Below are 20,545 nucleotides of genomic sequence, written 5' to 3'. Positions count from 1 at the left end.
TAGAAGACGATGCTGTGAAAGTGCTGCACTCAATATGTCAGCAAATTTGGAAAACTCAGCAGTGGCCACGGGACTGGAAAAGGTCAGTTTTCATTCCAATCCCAAAGAAAGGGGATGCCAAAGAATGCTCAAAGTGAAGTGAAGTGAAGTCGCTCAGTCGTGTCCGACTCTTTATGATCCCATGGGATTTTCCAGGCAAGAATACTGGAGTGGGTTGCCATTTCCTTCTCCAGAGGATCTTCCCCACCCAGGGATTGAAACCGGGTCTCCCGCATTGTAGGCAGATGCTTTATTGTCTGAGCTGCCAGGAAAGTCCCGCACAATTGCGTTCATCTCACACGCTAGTAAAGTAATGCTCAAAATTCTCCAAGCCAGCCTTCAGCAATATGTGACCCATGAATTTCCAGATGTTCAAGGTGGTTTTAAAAAAGGCAGAGGATCTGGAGATCAAATTGCCAACATCTGCTGGATCATCGAAAAAGCAAGAGAGTTCCAGAAAAACGTCTATTTCTGCTTTCTTTACTATGCCAAAGCCTTTGACTGTGTGGATCACAATCAACTGTGGAAAATTCTGAAAGAGATGGGAATACCAGACCACCTGACCTGCCTCTTGAGAAACCTGTATGCACGTCAGGAAGCAACAGTTAGAACTGGACATGGAACAACACACTGGTTCCAAATAAGAAAAGGAGTATATCAAGGCTGTATATTGTCACCCTGCTTATTTAACTTCTATGCAGAGTACATCATGAGAAACTCTGGGCTGGAGGAAGCACAAGCTGGAATCAAGATTTCTGGGAGAAATATCAAGAACCTCAGATATGCCACCACCCTTATGGCAGAAAGTGAAGAAGAATTCAAGAGCCTCTTGATGAAAGTGAAAGTGGAGAGTGAAAAAGTTGGCTTAAAGCTCAACATTCAGAAAACTAAGATCATGGCATCCAGTCACATCACTTCATAGCAAATAGATGGGGAAACAGTGGAAACAGTGGCTGACTTTATTTTTTGGGCTCCAAAACCACTGCAGATGGTGATTGCAGCCACAAAATTAAAAGATACTTACTCCTTGGAAGGAAAGTTATGACCAACCTAGACAGCATATTAAAAAGTAGAGACATTACTTTGTCAACAAAGGTCCGTCTAGTCAAGGCTATGGTTTTTCCAGTAGTCATGTATGGATGTGAGAGTTGGGCTATAAAGAAAGCTGAGCGCCGAAGAATTGATGCTTTTGTACTGTGGTGTTGGAGAAGACTCTTGAGAGTCCCTTGGACTGCAAGGAGATCCAACCAGTCCATCCTAAAGGAGATCAGTCCTGGGTGTTCATTGGAAGGACCGATGTTGAAGCTGAGACTCCAATAGTTTGGCCACCTGATGCGAAGAGCTGACTCATTTGAAAAGACCCTGATGCTGGGGAAAATTGAGGGCAGGAGGAGAAGGGGATGACAGAGGATGAGATGGTTGGATGACATCACCGACTCAATGGACATGAGTTTGGGTGCACTCCGGGAGTTGGTGATGGACAGGGAGGCCTGGCGTGCTGTGGGTCATGGGGTTACGAAGAGTCAGAAATGACTGAGCGACTGAACTGAACTTCAGTATTATGCTGCTGCTGCTGTTCTTTTTCAGCCGCTAAGTTGTGTCCAGTTCTTAGCAACCCCATGGACTGCAGCACGCCAGACTTCTGCGTCCTCCACTTTCTCCCAGGGTTTGTCAGTTTCTGTTGAGATGGCGATGCTATCTAATAATCTCATCCTCTGCTGTCCCCTTCTCCTTTTGACTTCAATCTTTCCCGGCATCAGCGTCATTTCCAGTGAGTCAGCTCTTTGCATCAGGTGACCAAAGTATTATAACTTCAGCTTCAGTATCTGTCCTTCCAGTGGCTATTCAGGGTTGATTTCCTTTAGGATTAACTGGTTTGATCTCCTTGCAGTCCAAGGGACTCTCGAAAGTCTCCAACACCACAGTTCGAAAGCATCAGGTCTAAAACACTCAGCCTTCCTTATGGTCTAAGTCTCACATCTGTACATGACCACTGGAAAAACCATAGGTTGATAAATTATCTTTTGTATTTTTTAATTCAACTTTGCAGATATAAGCATAAAACTAAGAACAGTAGATCTCCCAGTCTTATTTTATCCTATGTTAATATTGTGATGGAGTGATGCTGGGCAATGATGAGATAAGCCTCAGGTTGCTCTGACCTGACTGTGCTCCAGGGTTCAGCCTCTCACCAGAGTGAGTCTGCAGCCTTAGTGGAAGCATCAGGCTCCCTGCATCCCTGACTCATGAGGCTGATTTGTGGTAGAAGACTAATCTGATAATTAAGGTAGCTAATATGACTGCCAAGGAAGAGCTATTCATGTTGATCAGCCCAATAGGGAAACCTGTTGGGAAATGAAGATAAAATTAGATGGTTGCTTAGAAAGAATATAGGAAACCCCACTTCTTCTGATGAGATGTCCATTTGGGTGTCTGTTGACTGGTCTGAGCACCTCCCCATCAGCACCAGAGGAATGTCCTAGATTTTTTCTCCAACTATCCTTTCCATTCTTTGATTAAAAAATGTATGGAATAGGGGCTTTCAATGGCCAATAAGTCAAAAATCTCTCTTGGTACATGTCACAATGCACTTGAAAATACGTGTTATTTTCAGATATCTTTTGATACTGATTTCTAGCGTAGTTCTACAGTGATAAGAGAACAGACTCTGTAGGATTTCAGTACCTTTAGACCATGAAATTTTTGCACCTTGTTTTATGTCCCTGGATATGTTCCAGTGTCTCCTAGTTTAGACTCTATGGGAGCTTGAATATAATTTGGATCCTACTGTTGTGTGAAAATTGTATAAATCTTAATTATGTGGAATTGGTTCACAGTTTACTATATCCTTCTACTTCTCTATATATTCATTCTACTAGTTTTTGAGAGTTTGTTATTGAGTGTGTTTGTGTTAGTCACTCAGTTGTGCCTGACTCTTTGTGACCCCCATGGACTATAGGTAGCCAGGTTCCTCAGTCCATGAAATTCTTCAGGCAAGAATACTGGAGTGGGTAGTCATTTCCTTCTCCAGGGGATCTTCCCAACCCAGGAATCGAACCCAGGTCTCCTGCATTGTAGGCGGGTTCTTTACCATCTGAGCCACCATGGAAACCCTTTGATATTGAAACCCCAACTAAAAATCTTAATTTATCTACTTTAAAAAATAATGTATATATATGTATATATAGGAGCTATATGTAACTCTCCTCTATTTTCCAAGTCTTCTGTAAATACCATACTTTTGTAATTTAAAAAAAGGAAAGAGAAAAAACTTACTTAAAAAAAAATATATATATGTATGGAGTAGGGACTTTGCTGGTGGTCCAGCGGTTAAAAATTCAAGTTCCATTGCAGGGGTGCAGGTGTGATCCCCAGTTGGGTAGCTAAGACCCCACATACCTTGAGGCTAAAAAGTCAACACATAAAACAGAAACAATATTGTGATAAATGCATTAAGACGTTAAAAATGGTCCACATCAAAAAACAATCTTAAAAATATGTGGAATAAATTGACATATTAATACTTACAGTGTTTTCAGTGCTTTTTTAAGATTATACCAATATTTGCATCTCCACATGCAGGGTTATGTGAGGGAAAGCATTCAGAGTCTAGTAGGTATTAACCTCTCACAGAATAATAATTATCTGTTATGTTTGTGTAGTTACTTTAATGCATTTATTCCTTCAGTAAGTATTAATGAAGTACCTGCTGAGTCAGGTGTTGTGCTGGACCCTAAGGATGAGGCTGTAAACAGAGCAGACGTTCTCTTTGCCTCCATGTAGCCCAGCGCGCACGGGAAAGCAGAAACTACTCATGTGCTGGGACACACGAGTAGAGTTTTGGAAAGGTGACGGTTGAGGTGGGAGGGGGGCTGTGAGAGTGTTCAGTGAGGGACCCTAACCTTAATTATCTTTTTGATATTAAGCAGCTCTGTGGGGAGGAAGGCTAGGTGCTTATTACCTCTCACATTACAGAAAAAAAAAAATCCACATTCGGTGAGAGTCACTTTCTCACCGATCTCTGAGGGAGGAAGTTGCAAAGAGGAGATGAAAATCAAACTTCCTTCCTTAGCCTTCAACCAATTTCCTGACAAGCACCGCAGCCAACTCTTCCTGCTGAGTTGATAGCATTTGTTGAAAGTGGTGTCGCTCTTGCGACGTGAATCATTTTTTTTGGCTGAGTGATGCAGTTTGTGGTATCTTAGTTGATCTTAGTTCCTTACATGTGCATGCTCAGTCATATCTGGCTCTTAGCAATCCTATGGGCTGTAGCCCACCAGGCTCCTCTGTCCATGGGATTCTCCAGGCAAGAGTACTGGAGTGGGTTGCCATGCTCTCCTCCAGGGGATCTTCCCAACCGAGGGATCAAACCTGAATCTCCTGCATCTCTTACATTGCAGACAGATTCTTTACCACTGAGCCACCGAGGAATCCTTAGTTCCTTGACCAGGGATTGAACCTGAGCCCCTGGCAGTGAAAGCTCGGAGTCCTCATGGCTAGACCAGCAGGGAATCCTCTCATGTAAATCTTTGAGTGATGTAATTGGTGATTAAATGTGCAGTTCAGTTTTGTAGGAAGGGTCCCCACCGGGAATATCCCAGTCTCATTGCACAAAGTCGGACGTCCTATTTTCACTCAAACTTACACTTGACCAGCAGCCCAGACACCTCTGGATGACACTCAGGCTCATGGTGCATGGGACAGGAGGAGGGGGAAGTGGTGGAGCAGTTCCAGTAGCGCTCACATATTGTGAGAGTTTAGAAAATGTGGCATATTCTTGATGTATGTCATGAAGCAAGGCTACTTCTTGTCGCATAGAGGGGTCCCGAGTCATTGTCAGTTCCTTGTCTTAGTTGCTGTTCAGCTAGTAGATTTCAGATGCTCTAGAATTTGAATATAAAGACTGAAGGTTTTGTGACAGCCACATGTTCACCGTGAGGATGGGAGCAGAATCATCTTTATTACATAGCTCAAGTGATTAGATACATTAAGCATTGAATGTTGTTTGACAAACTTAAGGTCTTAAATGGAGAAGGAAATGGCAACCCACTGCAGTATTCTTGCCTGGAGAATCCCATGGAGGGAGGAGCCTGGTAGGCTACAGTCCATGGGGTCGAAAAGAGTTGGACAGGACCCGAGCGACTTCACTTTCACTTTCACTTTCAAGGTCTTAAAATTTCTTAGAAAAAAAGTGAAAAGTGAAATTGTTAGTTGCTCAGTCGTGTCTGACTCTGCGACTCCATGGACTGTAGCCCACCAGGCTCCTCTGTTCATGGGATTCTCCAGGCAAGAAGACTGGAGTGGGTTGCCGTTTCCTCCCCCAGGGGATCTTCCTGACCCAGGGATCAAATCCAGGTCTCTTTCATCTAAGGCAGATTCTTTACTATCTGAACTACCAAGGAAGCCCTCAGTTTCAGAACCAGTAGGTTACTCAGTCCATGTTAAATTTGGAGACCAGTAGTTGTTGAACATGCTGTAGTAGCTGAGGAGGTTACTTGTCACTGTTTTAAATTTATACAGATACAATGCTGAAATGATTATGGAAAGATATGAGCTATGAAGAGACTGAACTAAAATCTGTTAACGTCTCCCTTGTTTCTTTGGATTTTCTCTGCTTCCATAAATAGAATATGAGCTTCATATTTTCTGTATTTGGAGTCGAAGAGTTGCTTTGTAAAGACATAGCTTTATTGTTTGAATGTTCTATTAAAGATCACTTTAGACTTCATTGTGACTGAATCTTAAATTGCTTGACTCAGTCTTTCCCTTGGCATTTTGTAGGAGTCCACTAAACAAGGATATTTTTGCCACCAGAGTAAAAAAGATGAGCAATGTTGACAAAGACATCACAGAATTACAAGAACAAATTCAAAAACTTCTCTTACAGGTAAAGTGAGAGATTTAAAAAAAAAAACAACACACAAAATTCTTATAGTTGTGTTTAATTTTAACATTCAGTCTTAGTAAAGTCATTCACAGAAATAAACTGCTAGCCTTACCCTCTACATCCCAGAAATTTTTGTCTTCTTTTTGTTTTTAAGTTAAATTTCATTAATCTTGTTTTCCTTTATCTGTGTTAAATACACAGGACATTTTTGTAAGAACCCTTTTGAAGACAGCATAATGAGTCACAGGAAGCAATTAGACAAAGAAGTTATTTCTAAATGAGAGAATTCTTGTCTTTCAAATGCTGCCAGTGTTTTAGCTTTGCTGTTCTTTGAAATAATTAATTTTAAAAGTTGGGGGAGGAGTGGCGGGTCTCAGTATCTCTAATCATTAGATGAGGCAAAAGTGTGAAAAACAACTACCTGTTGAAAACAAGTACCAAAATGACTTCTCCTAGAGATTCAGTGAGTAACCTTGCTGAGTGTTTACTGATGGTGAAAGAGGAGAGGAGCAGGTTGCCCTCACTGGACTGACTCCGTTTTTAAAGGAAAAGGAACTCCGTCTTACAGACTCGGCAAACTTTTGGACTGTATATCTAGGAGGCCATGGAGATAAAATACCAGCAGCCGAATAGGCCTCTTAGGCAGATAAAAACCAGACCAGGCAGACCCTGTACTTAGCTAGAGCTCCCAGAGCCAGAAGGAATGCAGTGTCCCCTAAGTAATCAATCACTATCTATAATCTTAATAATACCTATTGCTGTTGGCTAAGCTGTATGTCCAGATAGCTTTAGAATGTGAATTTATGGCTGTAACCTGATTGTATCTTTTAATAACATTGTCCAGAGTGGGCTTTAAGAATTTGGGGATATGGGTTTGGGTACCTACACTTTGGATATAAAAGGTTGTCACAAAAATCGGTCAGAGTCTCTGGGTCAAGAGGAAACTCTGCCTTGGACCCGCCGATGTAATAAGCTGCACTCCACTATTCACGCTGTCCTTCTGAAGGAGTTAGCTTCCCTGAGCGTTTGGCTACAACAGTGGTACCACTAAAACTGTTGGTCAGTAATTTTCAAAATGTCGTTCATAAAATCTCTGTTGTTCAGTTGCTAAGTCGTGTCTGACTCTTTGCAACCCCATGGACTACAGCACACCAGGCTTCCCTGTCCTTCACTGTCTCCCAGACTTTGCTCAAACTCATGTTGATTGAGTCAATGAAGCTATCCAGCCATCTCTAGGGTTCATGAAGTATCTGTTAGGTTTGGGGGGATAGTATGGTATGTATTGGTATTTTGTTTGTTCTGCCTGTTTTAAACTCAGCATCAAGAGTTACAGTTTATTTTCATGTTTTGTTAAATTTATTAACCACGGCTTTTAAAAAAAATAATCGTACTCTAAATACCCACCTAGACTAGAAAAGTAAACTCTGCCCTTGAGAATTACTGAGATGAGAGAGAAATGTCCTCTACATCAGCATCACCCTTCACACGCCACCATTAGGAGTCCAAAAATTTTCACCTTAATTTAGTGATTACTGCAGGTGAGCACAGAGGCAGGTAATGCAGGTCTCCCCTCTAACTTGCCGTGTAACCTGGGGCTGCATGGGCCTCCCTCTCTCTCACAGCCTGTTCACCGGAGCATGTCCAGTGGCTACGGGAGCCTGGGGAGCAGCGGGTCACAGGAGCCTCAGGTCAGCCTCGCGTCCTCCAGTGAGTCCAGCGGGCATGGCGTGGATGAGGTGCCGAAGGCACCGGTGAGCAGGCACGTGTGTGCTTCTGAGCACATATCCTTTTCTCCATGTGTTGTTACCCGTGACGTGTCAGCGCTGGTTCTGTACCTCGACATGTGTGGCTTCTCAGTATATGCTCTTGAGTTGAAGACCTGATTTGGTCATAGACCTTCTGATCTACTTCCGTTTGGGAAAAATGTCTGTAAAAAGAAAATCCCACCTTTAAGAAGGTGGCATTTAGGCTACTTGTGTGCTTTCTAAAAATTAGCCTGGGGGCTTCCCTGGTGGTCCAGTGGTTAAGACTCAGCACTTTCACTGCAGAGGGCATGGGTTCAATCCCTGGTTTGGGAACTAAGGTCCCACATGCCACAGGGTGCAGCCAAAAAAATAAATAAATAAAATAAAACAGAATTAAAAACTAGCATGTTGTGGAAAGGTTGATGCAAAGCCTCCTTGGCACCCGTGTGCTGTGGCTCAGCGGAAGACTGAACTAATGCTGTTATGGTGATTTCAGTTACTCTGTCCTCAGAGAACCAAGAGTTACATGTATTTGGTTTATGTATCTCTTGATATACATTGTTACAATCTTTGAACATTGTTCATCACTCTTTGCCCTAAGTTGACTTTGCAGCATATCTGTGCCAGTGTGAACAAGATCAAGAATCTAGGTCAGCAGCTCTACATGGAGTCAAGGGCCAAGTCAGCAAACAAGCCAGTGTCGGGAACCCGCTCAGGACAGCCTGGGGTAAGTCATCAGGGCAGTTCCCCGCTCTCATGAAGCCATGACCCCTGTGTGTTGCTATTCACGTTTATATACCCAGATGACAAAAGTAATAATAATCATAATAATGACAACAGCAGCAGCACATACTATCCTGAAAGTTAAATGGTGTTAGAATGTAGTCACAGAACACTTCTACTAAAGAATTGATGTTTCTGCTAATTCCAACTGATTTGTTGATTTCCTCTCTATGTTGTTCAGTCTCTAAATCACATCTGACTCTTTGTGACCTCATGGACTACACTCTGGTGATGCCACCCAACTATCTTGTCCCCTCTCGTCCCCTTCTTCCCCTGCCATCAATCTTTACCAGTATCAGGGTCTTTTCCAATGAGTTGTCTCTTTACACCAGGTGTCCAATGTATTGGAGCTTCAGCTTCAACATCAGTCCTTACAGTGAATACTCAGGGTTGATTTCCTTTAAGATTAACTGGTTTGATCTCCTTGAATCCAAGGGACTCTCCAGCACCACAGTTCCTCTGTATGAGCAATTTATAAACCAAACTTGTTAATTTTAGAATGGATTTCAGATAATCAAATATTATTAAACTGATAATCCCTTCCTATCATTTCAAACAAATGGAGAATGTCAATGACCTAAATTGAATGAAAAACTTGGTCTTTTTCTTGCTTACATGCTTTTCTTTTCTCAATATGAGGTAAGGAACATTTCAGAAGAATTGGATCAATCATGATAGTTGACATTATTTTAAGAAGTTAGTCTGTATGCATTATAGGTCCACTTGAGAAGGGAATGGCAAACCACTTCAGTATTCTTGCCTTAAGAACCCCATGAGCAGTATGAAAAGGCAGAAAGATAGGACACTGAAAGATGAACTCCCCAGATCCGTAGGTGCCCAATATGCTACTGGAGATCAGTGGAGAAATAACTCCAGAAAGAATGAAGGGATGGAGCCAGAGCAAAAACAACACCCAGTTGTGCTTGTGACTGGTGATAGAAGCAAGGTCTGATGTTATAATATTGCATAGGAACCTGGAATGTTAGGTCCATGAATCAAGGCAAATTGGAAGTGGTCAAACAGGAGATGGCAAGAGTGAATGTTGACATTCTAGGAATCGGCAAACTAAAATGGCCTGGAATGGGTGAATTTAACTCAGATGACCATTATATCTACTACTATGGGCAGCAATCCCTTAGAAGAAATGGAGTAGCCATCATAGTCAACAAAAGAGTCCTAAATGCAGTATTTGGATGCAATCTCAAAAACGATAGAATGATCTCTGTTCATTTCCAAGGCAAACCATTCAGTATCACGGTAATCCAAGTCTATGCCCTGACCAATAATGCTGGAAAAGCTGAAGTTGAATGTTTCTATGAAGACCTACAAGACCTTCTAGAATTAACACCCAAAAAAGATGTCCTTTTCATTATAGGGGACTGGAATGCAAAAGTAGGAAGTCAAGAAAACACCTGGGGTAACAGGCAAATTTGGCCTTGGAGTATAGAATGAAGCAGGGCAAAGGCAAATAGAGTTTTGACAGGAGAACACACTGGTCATAGCAAACATCCTCTTCCAACAACACAGGAGGACTCTACACATGGACAGCATCAGATGGCCAACACCGAAATCAGATTGATTATATTCTTTGCAGCCAAAGATGGAGAAGCTCTATACAGTCAGCAAAAACAAGACCAGGAGCTGACTGTGCCTCATATCATAAACTCCTTATTGCCAAATTCAGACTTAAATTGAAGAAAGTGGAGAAAACCACTAGACCATTCAAGTATGACCTAAATCAAATTCCTTATGATTGTACAGTGGAAGTGAGAAATAGATTTAAGGGACTAGATCTGATAGACGAGTGCCTGATGAACTATGGACGGAGGTTTGTGACGTTGTACAGGAGACAGGGATCAAGACCATCCTCAAGAAAAAGAAATGCAAAAAGGCAAAGTGGCTGTCTGCGGAGGCCTTACAGATAGCTGTGAAAAGAAGAGAAGCAAAAAGCAAAGGAGAAAAGGAAAGATATAAACATCTGAATGCAGAGTTCCAGAGAATAGCAAGGAGAGATAAGAAAGCCTTCCTCAGTGATCAATGCAAAGAAATAGAGGAAAACAATAGAATGGGAAAGACTAGAGATCTCTTCAAGAAAATTAGAGATACCAAGGGGACATTTCATGCAAAGATGGGCTTGATAAAGGACAGAAATGGTATGGACCTAACAGAAGCAGAAGATATTAAGAAGAGGTGGCAAGAATACACAGAAGTGTACAAAAAAGATCTTCATGACCCAGATAATCACGATGGTGTGATCACTGACCTAGAGCCAGACATCCTGGAATGTGAAGTCAAGTGGGCCTTAGGAAGCATCACTGCAAACAAAGCTAGTGCGGGTGATGACATTCCAATTGAGCTATTTCAAATCCTAGAAGATGATGCTGTTAAAGTGCTGCACTCACTATGTCAGCAAATTTGGAAAACTCAGCAGTGGCCACGGGACTGGAAAAGGTCAGTTTTCATTCCAATCCCAAAGAAAGGCAATGCCAAAGAATGCTCAAACTACCGCACAATTGCACTCATCTCCCATGCTAGTAAAGTAATGCTCAAAATTCTCCAAGCCAGCCTTCAGCAATACGTGAACCATGAACTTCCAGATGTTCAAGCTGGTTTTAGGAAAGGCAGAGGAACCAGAGATCAAATTGCCAACATCCACTAGATCATCAATAATGCAAAAGAGTTCCAGAAAAATATCTATTTCTGCTTTCTTGACTAGGCCAAAGCCTTTGACTGTGTGGATCACAATAAACTGTGGAAAATTCTGAAAGGGATGGGAATACCAGACCACCTGACCTGCCTCTTGAGAAACCTGTATGCACGTCAGGAAGCAACAGTTAGAACTGGACATGGAACAATAGACTGGTTCCAAATAGGAAAAGGAGTTCGTCAAGGCTGTATATTGTCACCCTGCTTATTTAACTTCTATGCAGAGTACATCATGAGAAACTCTGGGCTGGAGGAAGCACAAGCTGGAATCAAGATTTCTGGGAGAGATATCAGTAACCTCAGGTATGCAGATGACACCACCCTTATGGCAGAAAGTGAAGAAGAACTAAGAGCCTCTTGATGAAAGTGAAAGAGGAGAGTGAAGAAGTTGGCTTAAAGCTCAACATTCAGAAAACTAAGATCATGGCATCCAGTCCCATCACTTCATAGCAAATAGATGGGGAGAAACAGTGGAAACAGTGGCTGACTTTATTTTTTTGGGCTCCAAAATCACTGCAGATGGTGATTGCAGCCACGAAATTAAAAGACACTTACTCCTTGGAAGGAAAGTTATGACCAACCTAGACAGCATATTAAAAGCAGAGACATTACTTTGTAAACAGAGGTCCATCTAGTCAAGGCTATGGTTTTTCCAGTGGTCATGTATGGATGTGAGAGTTGGACTATAAAGAAAGTTGAGTGCCAAAGAATTGATGCTTTTGAACTGTAGTGTTGGAGAAGACTCTTGAGAGTCCCTTGGACTGCAAGGAGATTCAACCAGTGCATCCTAAAGGATATCAGTCCTGCGTGTTCATTGGAGGGACTGATGTTGAAGCTGAGACTCCAATACTTTGGCCACCTGACGCAAAGAGCTGAGTCATGAGAAGACCCTGATTCTGGGGAAGATTGTGGGCAGGAGGAGAAGGGGATGACAGGGGATGAGATGATTGGATGGCATCACCGATCAATGGACATGAATTTGGATGAACTCTGGGAGTTGGTGATGGACAGGGAGGCCTGGCATGCTGCAGTTCATTGGGTTGCAAAGAGTCGGACATGACTGAGCGACTCAACTGAAACTGATGTATCTATATCTATACACACAGACACACAGACACACACACACACACACACACACACACACACACACGAGCTTCCCTGGTGGCTCAGATGGTAAAGAATCTGGGAGACTTGGGTTCGAGCCCTGGGTTGGAAAGATCCCCTGGAGAAGGGAACAGCTACCCACTCCAGTATTCTTGCCTGGAGGATATCATGGACAGAAGAGCCTGGCAGGCTACAGTCCATGTGGTCACAAAAAGTCAGATATAACTGAGTGACTTTCACTTCACCTCACTTCACATATGTATGAGTTTCATAACTTCTTTACTTACATAAATTTCTCTTCTAATTTTTCTCCTCAAATATTAATATAATGTTGGAAGCTATTGTAGATTTTGGTCACCTAAATGTTACTGATGGTCTCTATCATTGTCAAATGGGTGTTTTACAGAATAGGGTGAAATCTTACCTGAAGTCAGTAATAATATAGTAGCTGTGTTTTTTGGGACTTGACATGATTTCCACAGCAAAAATATCAAACTGTGCCTCCTAGAAGTGGTATCACTGGGAGCCCATAGGATGCCCTCTGGATACAGCAAGTCCTTTACTTTGGGTTTTTGTACTTTTTCTTCACCTTGACAGAAGGTTTCATGTTTCCGTTTGTTTCTACTGCTGTAGATGTATGGGCACAAGATAGAAAGGACAACTCTTTTTGTTGCTTGACACCATCAGATCTCCTTCACAAAAGGATTTATCTTAAATATCTTTTTTTTTGCTCTTTATCATTATCCCATGTCCTGGCAGAGAAATTCTTTGGGGGAGATTTTAAATCTAAATTCTCTAAATGTGTTCTTCATCGTCTGATCCAGGTAATGCTGCCTGCTGCTGCCTTGACCTCTGATCTCATGTTCATGAGATTTTTGTGTCCTGACCTCTGGAATTTTTTCTCAGAGTAGAAATTGTTTGTAAGCTCCTGCTTTACCCAGTTTCTTACTATCTACCATTGGTGTGGCAATACCACCAGTACTGTTGTTTGAAGCTGTATATCTAAGCAGACATCAGTACTTCGTTCACCATTTTATAAAATTTAAGCTATAGGTAACTCTGTGTACTTATGCTGCTATTAGAAACTTACGTTTTCTAACATGTGTTATATTTAGTGAGCACACCTGGGATGTGACTTTGGGGGAAAATCTGTTGCCATTTGGAATAACCTCAGAGAACTGATATTACTTGGGCATCTTGATTTTATTAACATTTTAAGACCTACAAGTTTAAAGAGCTAGTTTAAAAAAAAATCTTTATTACTCAAGAGAACAGGAATACAACTTAAAGATGGAAAATGTTATAATTTAAGTATTAGAAATTGAGTAGAGACAGACACCAATGAAAAGGAAAATACTAAATGGTCATTGCATGCATGTTTTATATACAGGGTGCTGCAGCGCACAAGAACACAGGGTTTTAAGTATACATGTTGACCCGTTTTATAAAGGCAGGTCATGCTTTAGGAAAGAATAAGAAAGAATAATAGGGCATCCCAGGTGGCACAGTGGTAAAGAATCCACCTGCCCACGCAGGAGACACAAGAGACATGGATTCAATCCCTGGGAGAAGGAAGGTCCCCTGAAAAAGGAACTGGAAATCCACTCTACCATTCTGGCCTGGAACCCATGGACAGGGGAGCCTGGCAGGCTACAGTCCATGGGATCGCAGAGAGTCAGACACAACTGAGCACTCACACACACTTAAGAAGGGAAACTTTTAAATGTATTATGGCAGGACAAGGAACAACAGAGACACGTAAAGTCCCTTCATTAGCTGTACATACCGATTGATAACCTGCTGCCAGAGAACTGGGGAAATTAGGGGAAATTGAATGTTCCACTGCAAGGGTGACACAAAGCCCAGATGAAAGATGACTCATAAACTGAACTAACTCATTCCAAACTTAACAGGGAAAAAGCCCAGACAGGCGTTAAGTTCATGATCTTTCTTGAACCCAGCAGAGTGCTGAGGCTACAGGACAGCCAGCAGGCCTGTAATCTGAGGAGAGGCACACGCTTACATGAAGTGAAGTAAGTGCTGGATCCCGTAACCGACTGAATCTTGTTACCTGCAAGAGACGGACTTTCTCTGAGGCACGGTGCAAAGGGAAGCCCAAGACCTGAGAGTGGAACAGACGTTGGAAAAGAGGAGCTCTCAGGGGACCAGCCACCACCTGAAGCAGAGTGACCCTGGAGGGATCTGAAAGCTGTCATACACTGAATGAAGTCATAGCAACGGTAGACCTTTAGCCTGGCCTAAAGCTTAATTAGATTGACTCTGATGTAGTGGAAGGGAAGCCATGCCCAGTCCCTGCTGTCTTATATAATGTGTTCTCAGCAAATTGTGAAACATACGAAAAGCAAGGAAAAAACCTCCTAAGAGACAGAACAGTCATCGGAACAAGAGTCAGGCAGGACACAGACATTGGAAATAACTGAATAATGAATACAGGCTCCAAAGGATAAGGTAGACAACGTGCAAAAGCACATAAGGAATCACAGCATAGAGAGGCAACATAAAAGGAAGGATCAAGTACAAATGTTAGCAGCACTGGAGGTAAGTGAATGCCACTGATGGGCACTCAACTCAGAAGAGAATCAGTGAACTTGAAGGTGAATGAATAAAAATGACGCAAGCTGAAACAGAAAGAGAACAGTACATTCAGTGTAGAACCTCTTAAGAACTTAGGTGTACTTCCCTGGCTGTCCAGAGGTTGCCTCCAGTGCAGCGGGTGTGGGTTCAATCCCTGATTGAGGAACTAAGATCCTGCATGCCATGTGGCTCGGCCAAAAAAAAAAAGAATTTGAGGACAGGATTAAATGATCTAGTAGGAGTAATTGGAATCTCAGGAAGAATACTTGAAATAATGGCTGATATTTCCACATTCAAAGAACATCAAGTAGCATAAATACAAAAAAAAAAAATCACAAAATAAAAATGCTTGGGCATATCATATTCAAACTAAAATAAAACCAAGAGAATATATTGAAGGTAACCAAAAGAAAAAAGATTATAAACAGAGAAAGAAAAATAAGAATAAAAATTACAGTATACATTTCTTCAGAAGCCATGAATGTTAGAAGACAGTAAAGTCTTCAAAGGAGAAAACCATAAATGCAGAATTATACACCTAGTGGGAAGTATCTTTCAGAAATGGAGATATAAAGATTTTTCTCAAACAAAAGCTGTAGGAATTTACTGCCAGCAGTAAATTTGTTCTATAGGAGTCCTGAAGGAATTTGTAAAGCTAGAAGGAATATGATGCCAGACATAAAACTTGGGTCTACACAAACCAGTGAAGAGCACTGGAAATGGAATAAAGTAAGATGAAATGCCAAGGGCTTCCCTCGTAGCTCAAATGGTTAAGAATCTGCCTGCAGTGCAGGCAACGCGAGTTCAATCCGCATGTCAGGATGCTCCCCTGGAGAAGGGAATGGCTACTCACTCTAGCAGTTTTGCCTGGAGAAGTCCGTGGATGGAGGAGCCTGGCTGGTTACAGTCCATGGGGTCACACGGAATCAGATATGACTGAGTGACTAATACTTAGGCACTTAAGATAAAATACTTATTATTTTTCGCTTATTTTTAGTTACTCTAAAAGATAACTGACTAAAGCAAAAAGAATATTTTGCATTTATAATGTGTGTAAAAAATACTACAAAGAACAGGAGCTAGGTATTGGGAATATACTGTTGTAAAATTCCTTCCAAATTTTATTATTTGGAGTATATTGATGAGATAGAAACTAACTTCTTACAATATGTTTGTAAACTTCAGGATAATTATTAGTAAAAAATTTTAAAGAAGTATAAATAATATCAGTAGACTTGGTAAAATGTAATTTAAAACACTTAACCCAAGTGAGACAGAAAACGAAGAAAAAAGAAACAAACCAAAAAACCCAGATGGAACAAATGGAAAACAACTAGCAAGAGGTATGGCAAAAACCATCACAATATTATAATTATCCTCCAATTAAAATTTTTAAAAAGGGGGTACATTTTAATCCAACAGCATTGATCACATCAAATGTGAATGATCTCAATATACCAGTGAAAAGACAAACTGTCAAATTGGATGGAAGAGCAAGATGCACCTGTATATTGTCAACAAAACCCATTTTGAATATTAAAAACATAGGATAAAAGTAAAAAGTTAGAAAAGATATGCCATGCTAACAGGAGTCCAGAGAAAACTGGAAAGCACTGTACTAAGGTCAGACACAGTCGCCTTTAGAACGAGGCTTTCAGAGCAATATTGCATAAAGACTAGGAAGTTGATTCTCTGAGAACATAAAACAAGCCTGTTGATGCACCTAACGCCAGAGCTTCAAAATATGTAATATGAAGCAAAAATTGATAAAAACTTCAAGGAGAAATAAACAAATCCACAGCTATAGTTGGAGACCACAGCATATCGAAACCACAATGAAATGTCACCTCACACCCATCAGAATGGCCATCAAAAGGACAAGAGATAGCAAGTGTTGTTGAGGACCTGGAGGGAAGGGAACCCTTTTATACTATTGATGGGAATGTAAACTGGTGCAGCCACTGTGGAAAAAAGTATGGCGGTTCCTCAAAAAATTAAAAATGAAACTACCATATAATCCAGCAGTCTCATTTTTGAGTATTTATCTGAGGAAAATGAAAACACTAATTTGAAAAGATATATGCTTCACTATGTTCATTGCAGAATTATTCCCAATAACCAAGACATTGAAACAACCTAAGTGTGCATCCATGGATGAATGGATAAAGCAACTGGTATATATAGAGAATGGAGTACTATTTGGCCATAAAAAGAATGAAATTCTTCCCTTGTGACAGCAAAAGGACTTTAGGAGAACTGTGCTGTGTGAAATAAGTCAGAGAAAGACACACGGCATATGGTTTCACTTATATGTGGAATCTAAAAAAAAAAAAAAAAAGCTCATAGATACAGAGAATAAATCAGTGGTTAGATAAGACTCCTCTACTGGCTGTGTCTTCTCTACAGAAAGTTCTTCAGTGCTCCAGCCTGTGGTCTTTTTTCTCTCTCTATACCTCTGCTATCCGATTTGGTAACCACTGGCACCCCACTCCAGTACTCTTGCCTGGGAAATCCCATGGACGGAGGAGCCTGGTAGGCTTTCGTCTATGGGGCCGCTAAGAGTCAGACACGACTGAGTGACTTCACTTTCACTTTTCACTTTCATGCATTGGAGAAGGAAATGGCAACCCATTCCAGTGTTCTTGCCTGGAGAATCCCAGGGACGGGGGAGCCTGGTGGGCTGCCGGGTATGGGGTCGCACAGAGTCGGACGCGACTGAAGCGACTTAGCAGCAGCAGCAGCCACATTTTGCAATTTAAATACAAATAAGTTACAAATAAATAAAACGTAATATGTAGTTCCTCTTTTGTTGTAGCCACACTTCAAGTGCTTGGTTGCTGGATGTGGTGTTACTGGCTACCAGGTTGGACAGTATAGATAAAATACCATTCTGTCATCATAGAATGTTCTCTTGGATACCAATTCAGCACAGGCAGTGCCACGCACTTTCTGTCACCACACATAAGAACGCACTGTGTCTGTCACCCCCTGCTTAGTGATACCAGGATCCATCAGTTGTAGAGGTGGTAACATTGTAAAAGTCCCCATCAGCCTTTCACCTTTCACCTGTTTGTTCCTTGATAATCTTTGCCTGAAACATTTATTTCACTCCTTTTTTAAAAGGTAAAAATGCAGTTGTTCATGTAATTGTTCTGTGTGATATCTTTCTATATCTGCTCATTTAGATCTGAGCTCATTTTTAATAGCTATATAATATTGATCATGTCTATTCTAAAGTACCATATATCTATCCTAAAATATCATGATTTAATTTTGCTAAATAAGTACATGTTCTCAAGAATATATTTTTAATTGAACATCCTTTCATTCTATTTCAGATGAGCAGAAGACCTCTTCTTCCTTACAGACAGTGAAAAATAATAGCATGTATACTGAGTCCTGTGAGGATTTGAGAAAGGTTCAGCATAGCCCATCCTATCAGCAGATAAACTGTATTGATAGTGTTATCAGGTATGAGACACAAGTTTTGATAATGTGTTAGTTTTTCCAGAAGTGTGTGTTGTCACTATGGAGCCTTTATATCGGTTTTAATAGCTGTTGTCTTGATTTTTCACCAGCTATTGTCTTGATATTTCACTATAGATCAGTAGATACATGCCACCTACAATTCATAATAAATTGAACAGTTCAGGGGATCCAGAAAGTTAGAAGATGCTTCCCTTCTTTGAATATAGTTGAGAAGACAAGACCTGTGCTCATAAGAATTAAGTTGTGAAAATCAATGCAAGACCATAGAAGGGAATATATAAGAATCCCTTGATGGGGGCCCAGATGGTCAGGGAAGACTTCACCCAAAGAAGACAGTGAAATATCCCAAACAGAAATGGCATAAGGAAAGCAGAGAGGTGAGAGGTGCCCACGTTGGGGGCAGGTAGGAATACATGGCCGAATTATTAATATGCAGGTACCTGAAGAGCTACCACATCCCAGCTTTGAAGAGGAAGTGTATCTCCTCTACAAATACAACTTCCTCATCCTCAGAAGAGGACAAACAAAGCCACAGAGCAGATGACATCCAGGCACTGCGAGGTGAGAGGGGTGTCTTCCATAGTTAGATCAAGAGAGCCACCCCTCTCTGTTTGTTTTTCATCTTTTTTTTTTTAAGCATTTTAAATAATTTATTTGTCTTATTACTTCAGGCTGCACTGGTTCTTCCTTGCGCTCGTGGGCGTTCTCTAGTCGCGACGAGCAGGGGCTTCTCTGTTGCAGCACTTGGGCTCTCATTGCAGTGGCTTCTCTTGTTGCGGAGTGCAGGCTCCAGGCATGTGGGCTTCAGTACCTGCAGCTCATGGGCTCTAGGGCTCGCAGGCTCAGTAGTTGTGGCTCACGGGCTTAGTTGCTCTGCGGCATGTGGGATCTTCCCAGACCAGGGATCGAACCCGTGTCCCCTGCATTGGTAGGTCGATTCTTAACCACTGAGCCACCAGGGAAGCCCTGATTTTCTTTCATCTTTTGCCTTTAATTATTTCATTGCAATCACAAACAATCCTAGTTTCATATTGCCTCTACATGACCAGTAGATTTTAACTTATCGGGTATAAATGTCTGTTAACTCTTCAGGTTTTTAATATGAATTTCCTGTTGGGAATTTTTCTTTTCACTATGACATCACCAGCTGTTTCTCAGATCCCAGCTGTACCTGCATCAGAAATGGCCACTAATGGGCAGTCCACAGACGCTGAAGGAGGAGCTCCATGGACCCTGAGCACAGTGACTCTGAGCCTGGACACAAGCCAGGGCAGCTCCAGCAGTGTCCTTGTCGACATCCCACCACCAGACTCAGGTACCATGGTAGCCTTTACTTCAGAATACACTCAACGTTAAATACAACCATTGTAAGAACAAGTCTTTAATACCATTTACTTAGTAAAGATGTTTAAGATGGATTTTTTTTTTTCAGGTAAAGTGTTTTTGGAAATATCATCACGTTTATAATGGTCAGTATATTTTGGACTGTATCTGCTAGTTATGTCATTGGCCAGTCAACTCTTCTGACACATGTGAAGCTCCTAGGATGGTACCTGGTCTCTAGTAGTAAGCCATCAATTAGTCTTCACCATTATTAATGCAATTATTGTTGAGACTGCCTTGGGTCACTTTGTTGCTGACCTTGAAAGAGTGTGTTCATTTTGAATTTGGACTGCAGCAGTGACTAGGTGGATTATACATATAAACACACTCAAATTTTTGTATTGTTCTTATAAATGAGGAGTGTATGTTTGAAGCTCTCTTCCTTTAACATAGTGACTTAGTAAATTATTCTGATGTCTCCTTTTTATTCTGTTTTGCTCTCACCTGCCCTTTTGACTTTTGCATTCTTCATAAGGATTTGGTAGGTAAGGAAATGGTGATAAACATGTTCAGTCAGGTTTCAGATTGTGTCTAACTTATCTTTCCTAGTCTTCAGTGGAATATAAGTGAACATGTGCTGAGCTGTTACTGTATACCATCCCCTGCCCTTAGTTCTTCATATAAATTAATTCTCTTAATCCTCATGCCACCCTTTGAGACGGAGAGCATTATATTGACAAGTGGACTGTGGATGGTGGGAAAAGACCAGAGAAAGACACGGCTATTGTGAGATTAGTTTATTTCTATATATTTTTCTATTATTTCTAATTAGTCACAGGTAGACTTTTACTGGAATTGAACTAGTGCCTCAGGA

The 20,545-nt window shown here is 41.3% G+C and overlaps 1 protein-coding gene across 1 annotated transcript in view; it reads left to right on the top strand.

Moving 5' to 3' along the window:
- PER3 (period circadian regulator 3) overlaps positions 1-20,545 on the top strand; it is a 69,125-nt gene that overhangs the window by 26,548 nt on the left and 22,032 nt on the right. The window contains 6 exon segments of the mRNA XM_027565008.1: positions 5,821-5,926; positions 7,549-7,677; positions 8,273-8,398; positions 18,197-18,330; positions 18,785-18,909; positions 19,496-19,663. Coding sequence (XP_027420809.1) covers positions 5,821-5,926; positions 7,549-7,677; positions 8,273-8,398; positions 18,197-18,330; positions 18,785-18,909; positions 19,496-19,663 — 788 coding nt within the window.

The sequence above is a fragment of the Bos indicus x Bos taurus genome, chromosome 16 (assembly GCF_003369695.1).
Source record: "Bos indicus x Bos taurus breed Angus x Brahman F1 hybrid chromosome 16, Bos_hybrid_MaternalHap_v2.0, whole genome shotgun sequence".
Lineage (NCBI taxonomy): Eukaryota > Metazoa > Chordata > Mammalia > Artiodactyla > Bovidae > Bos > Bos indicus x Bos taurus.
This window is presented reverse-complemented; position numbering and strand designations above follow the sequence as displayed.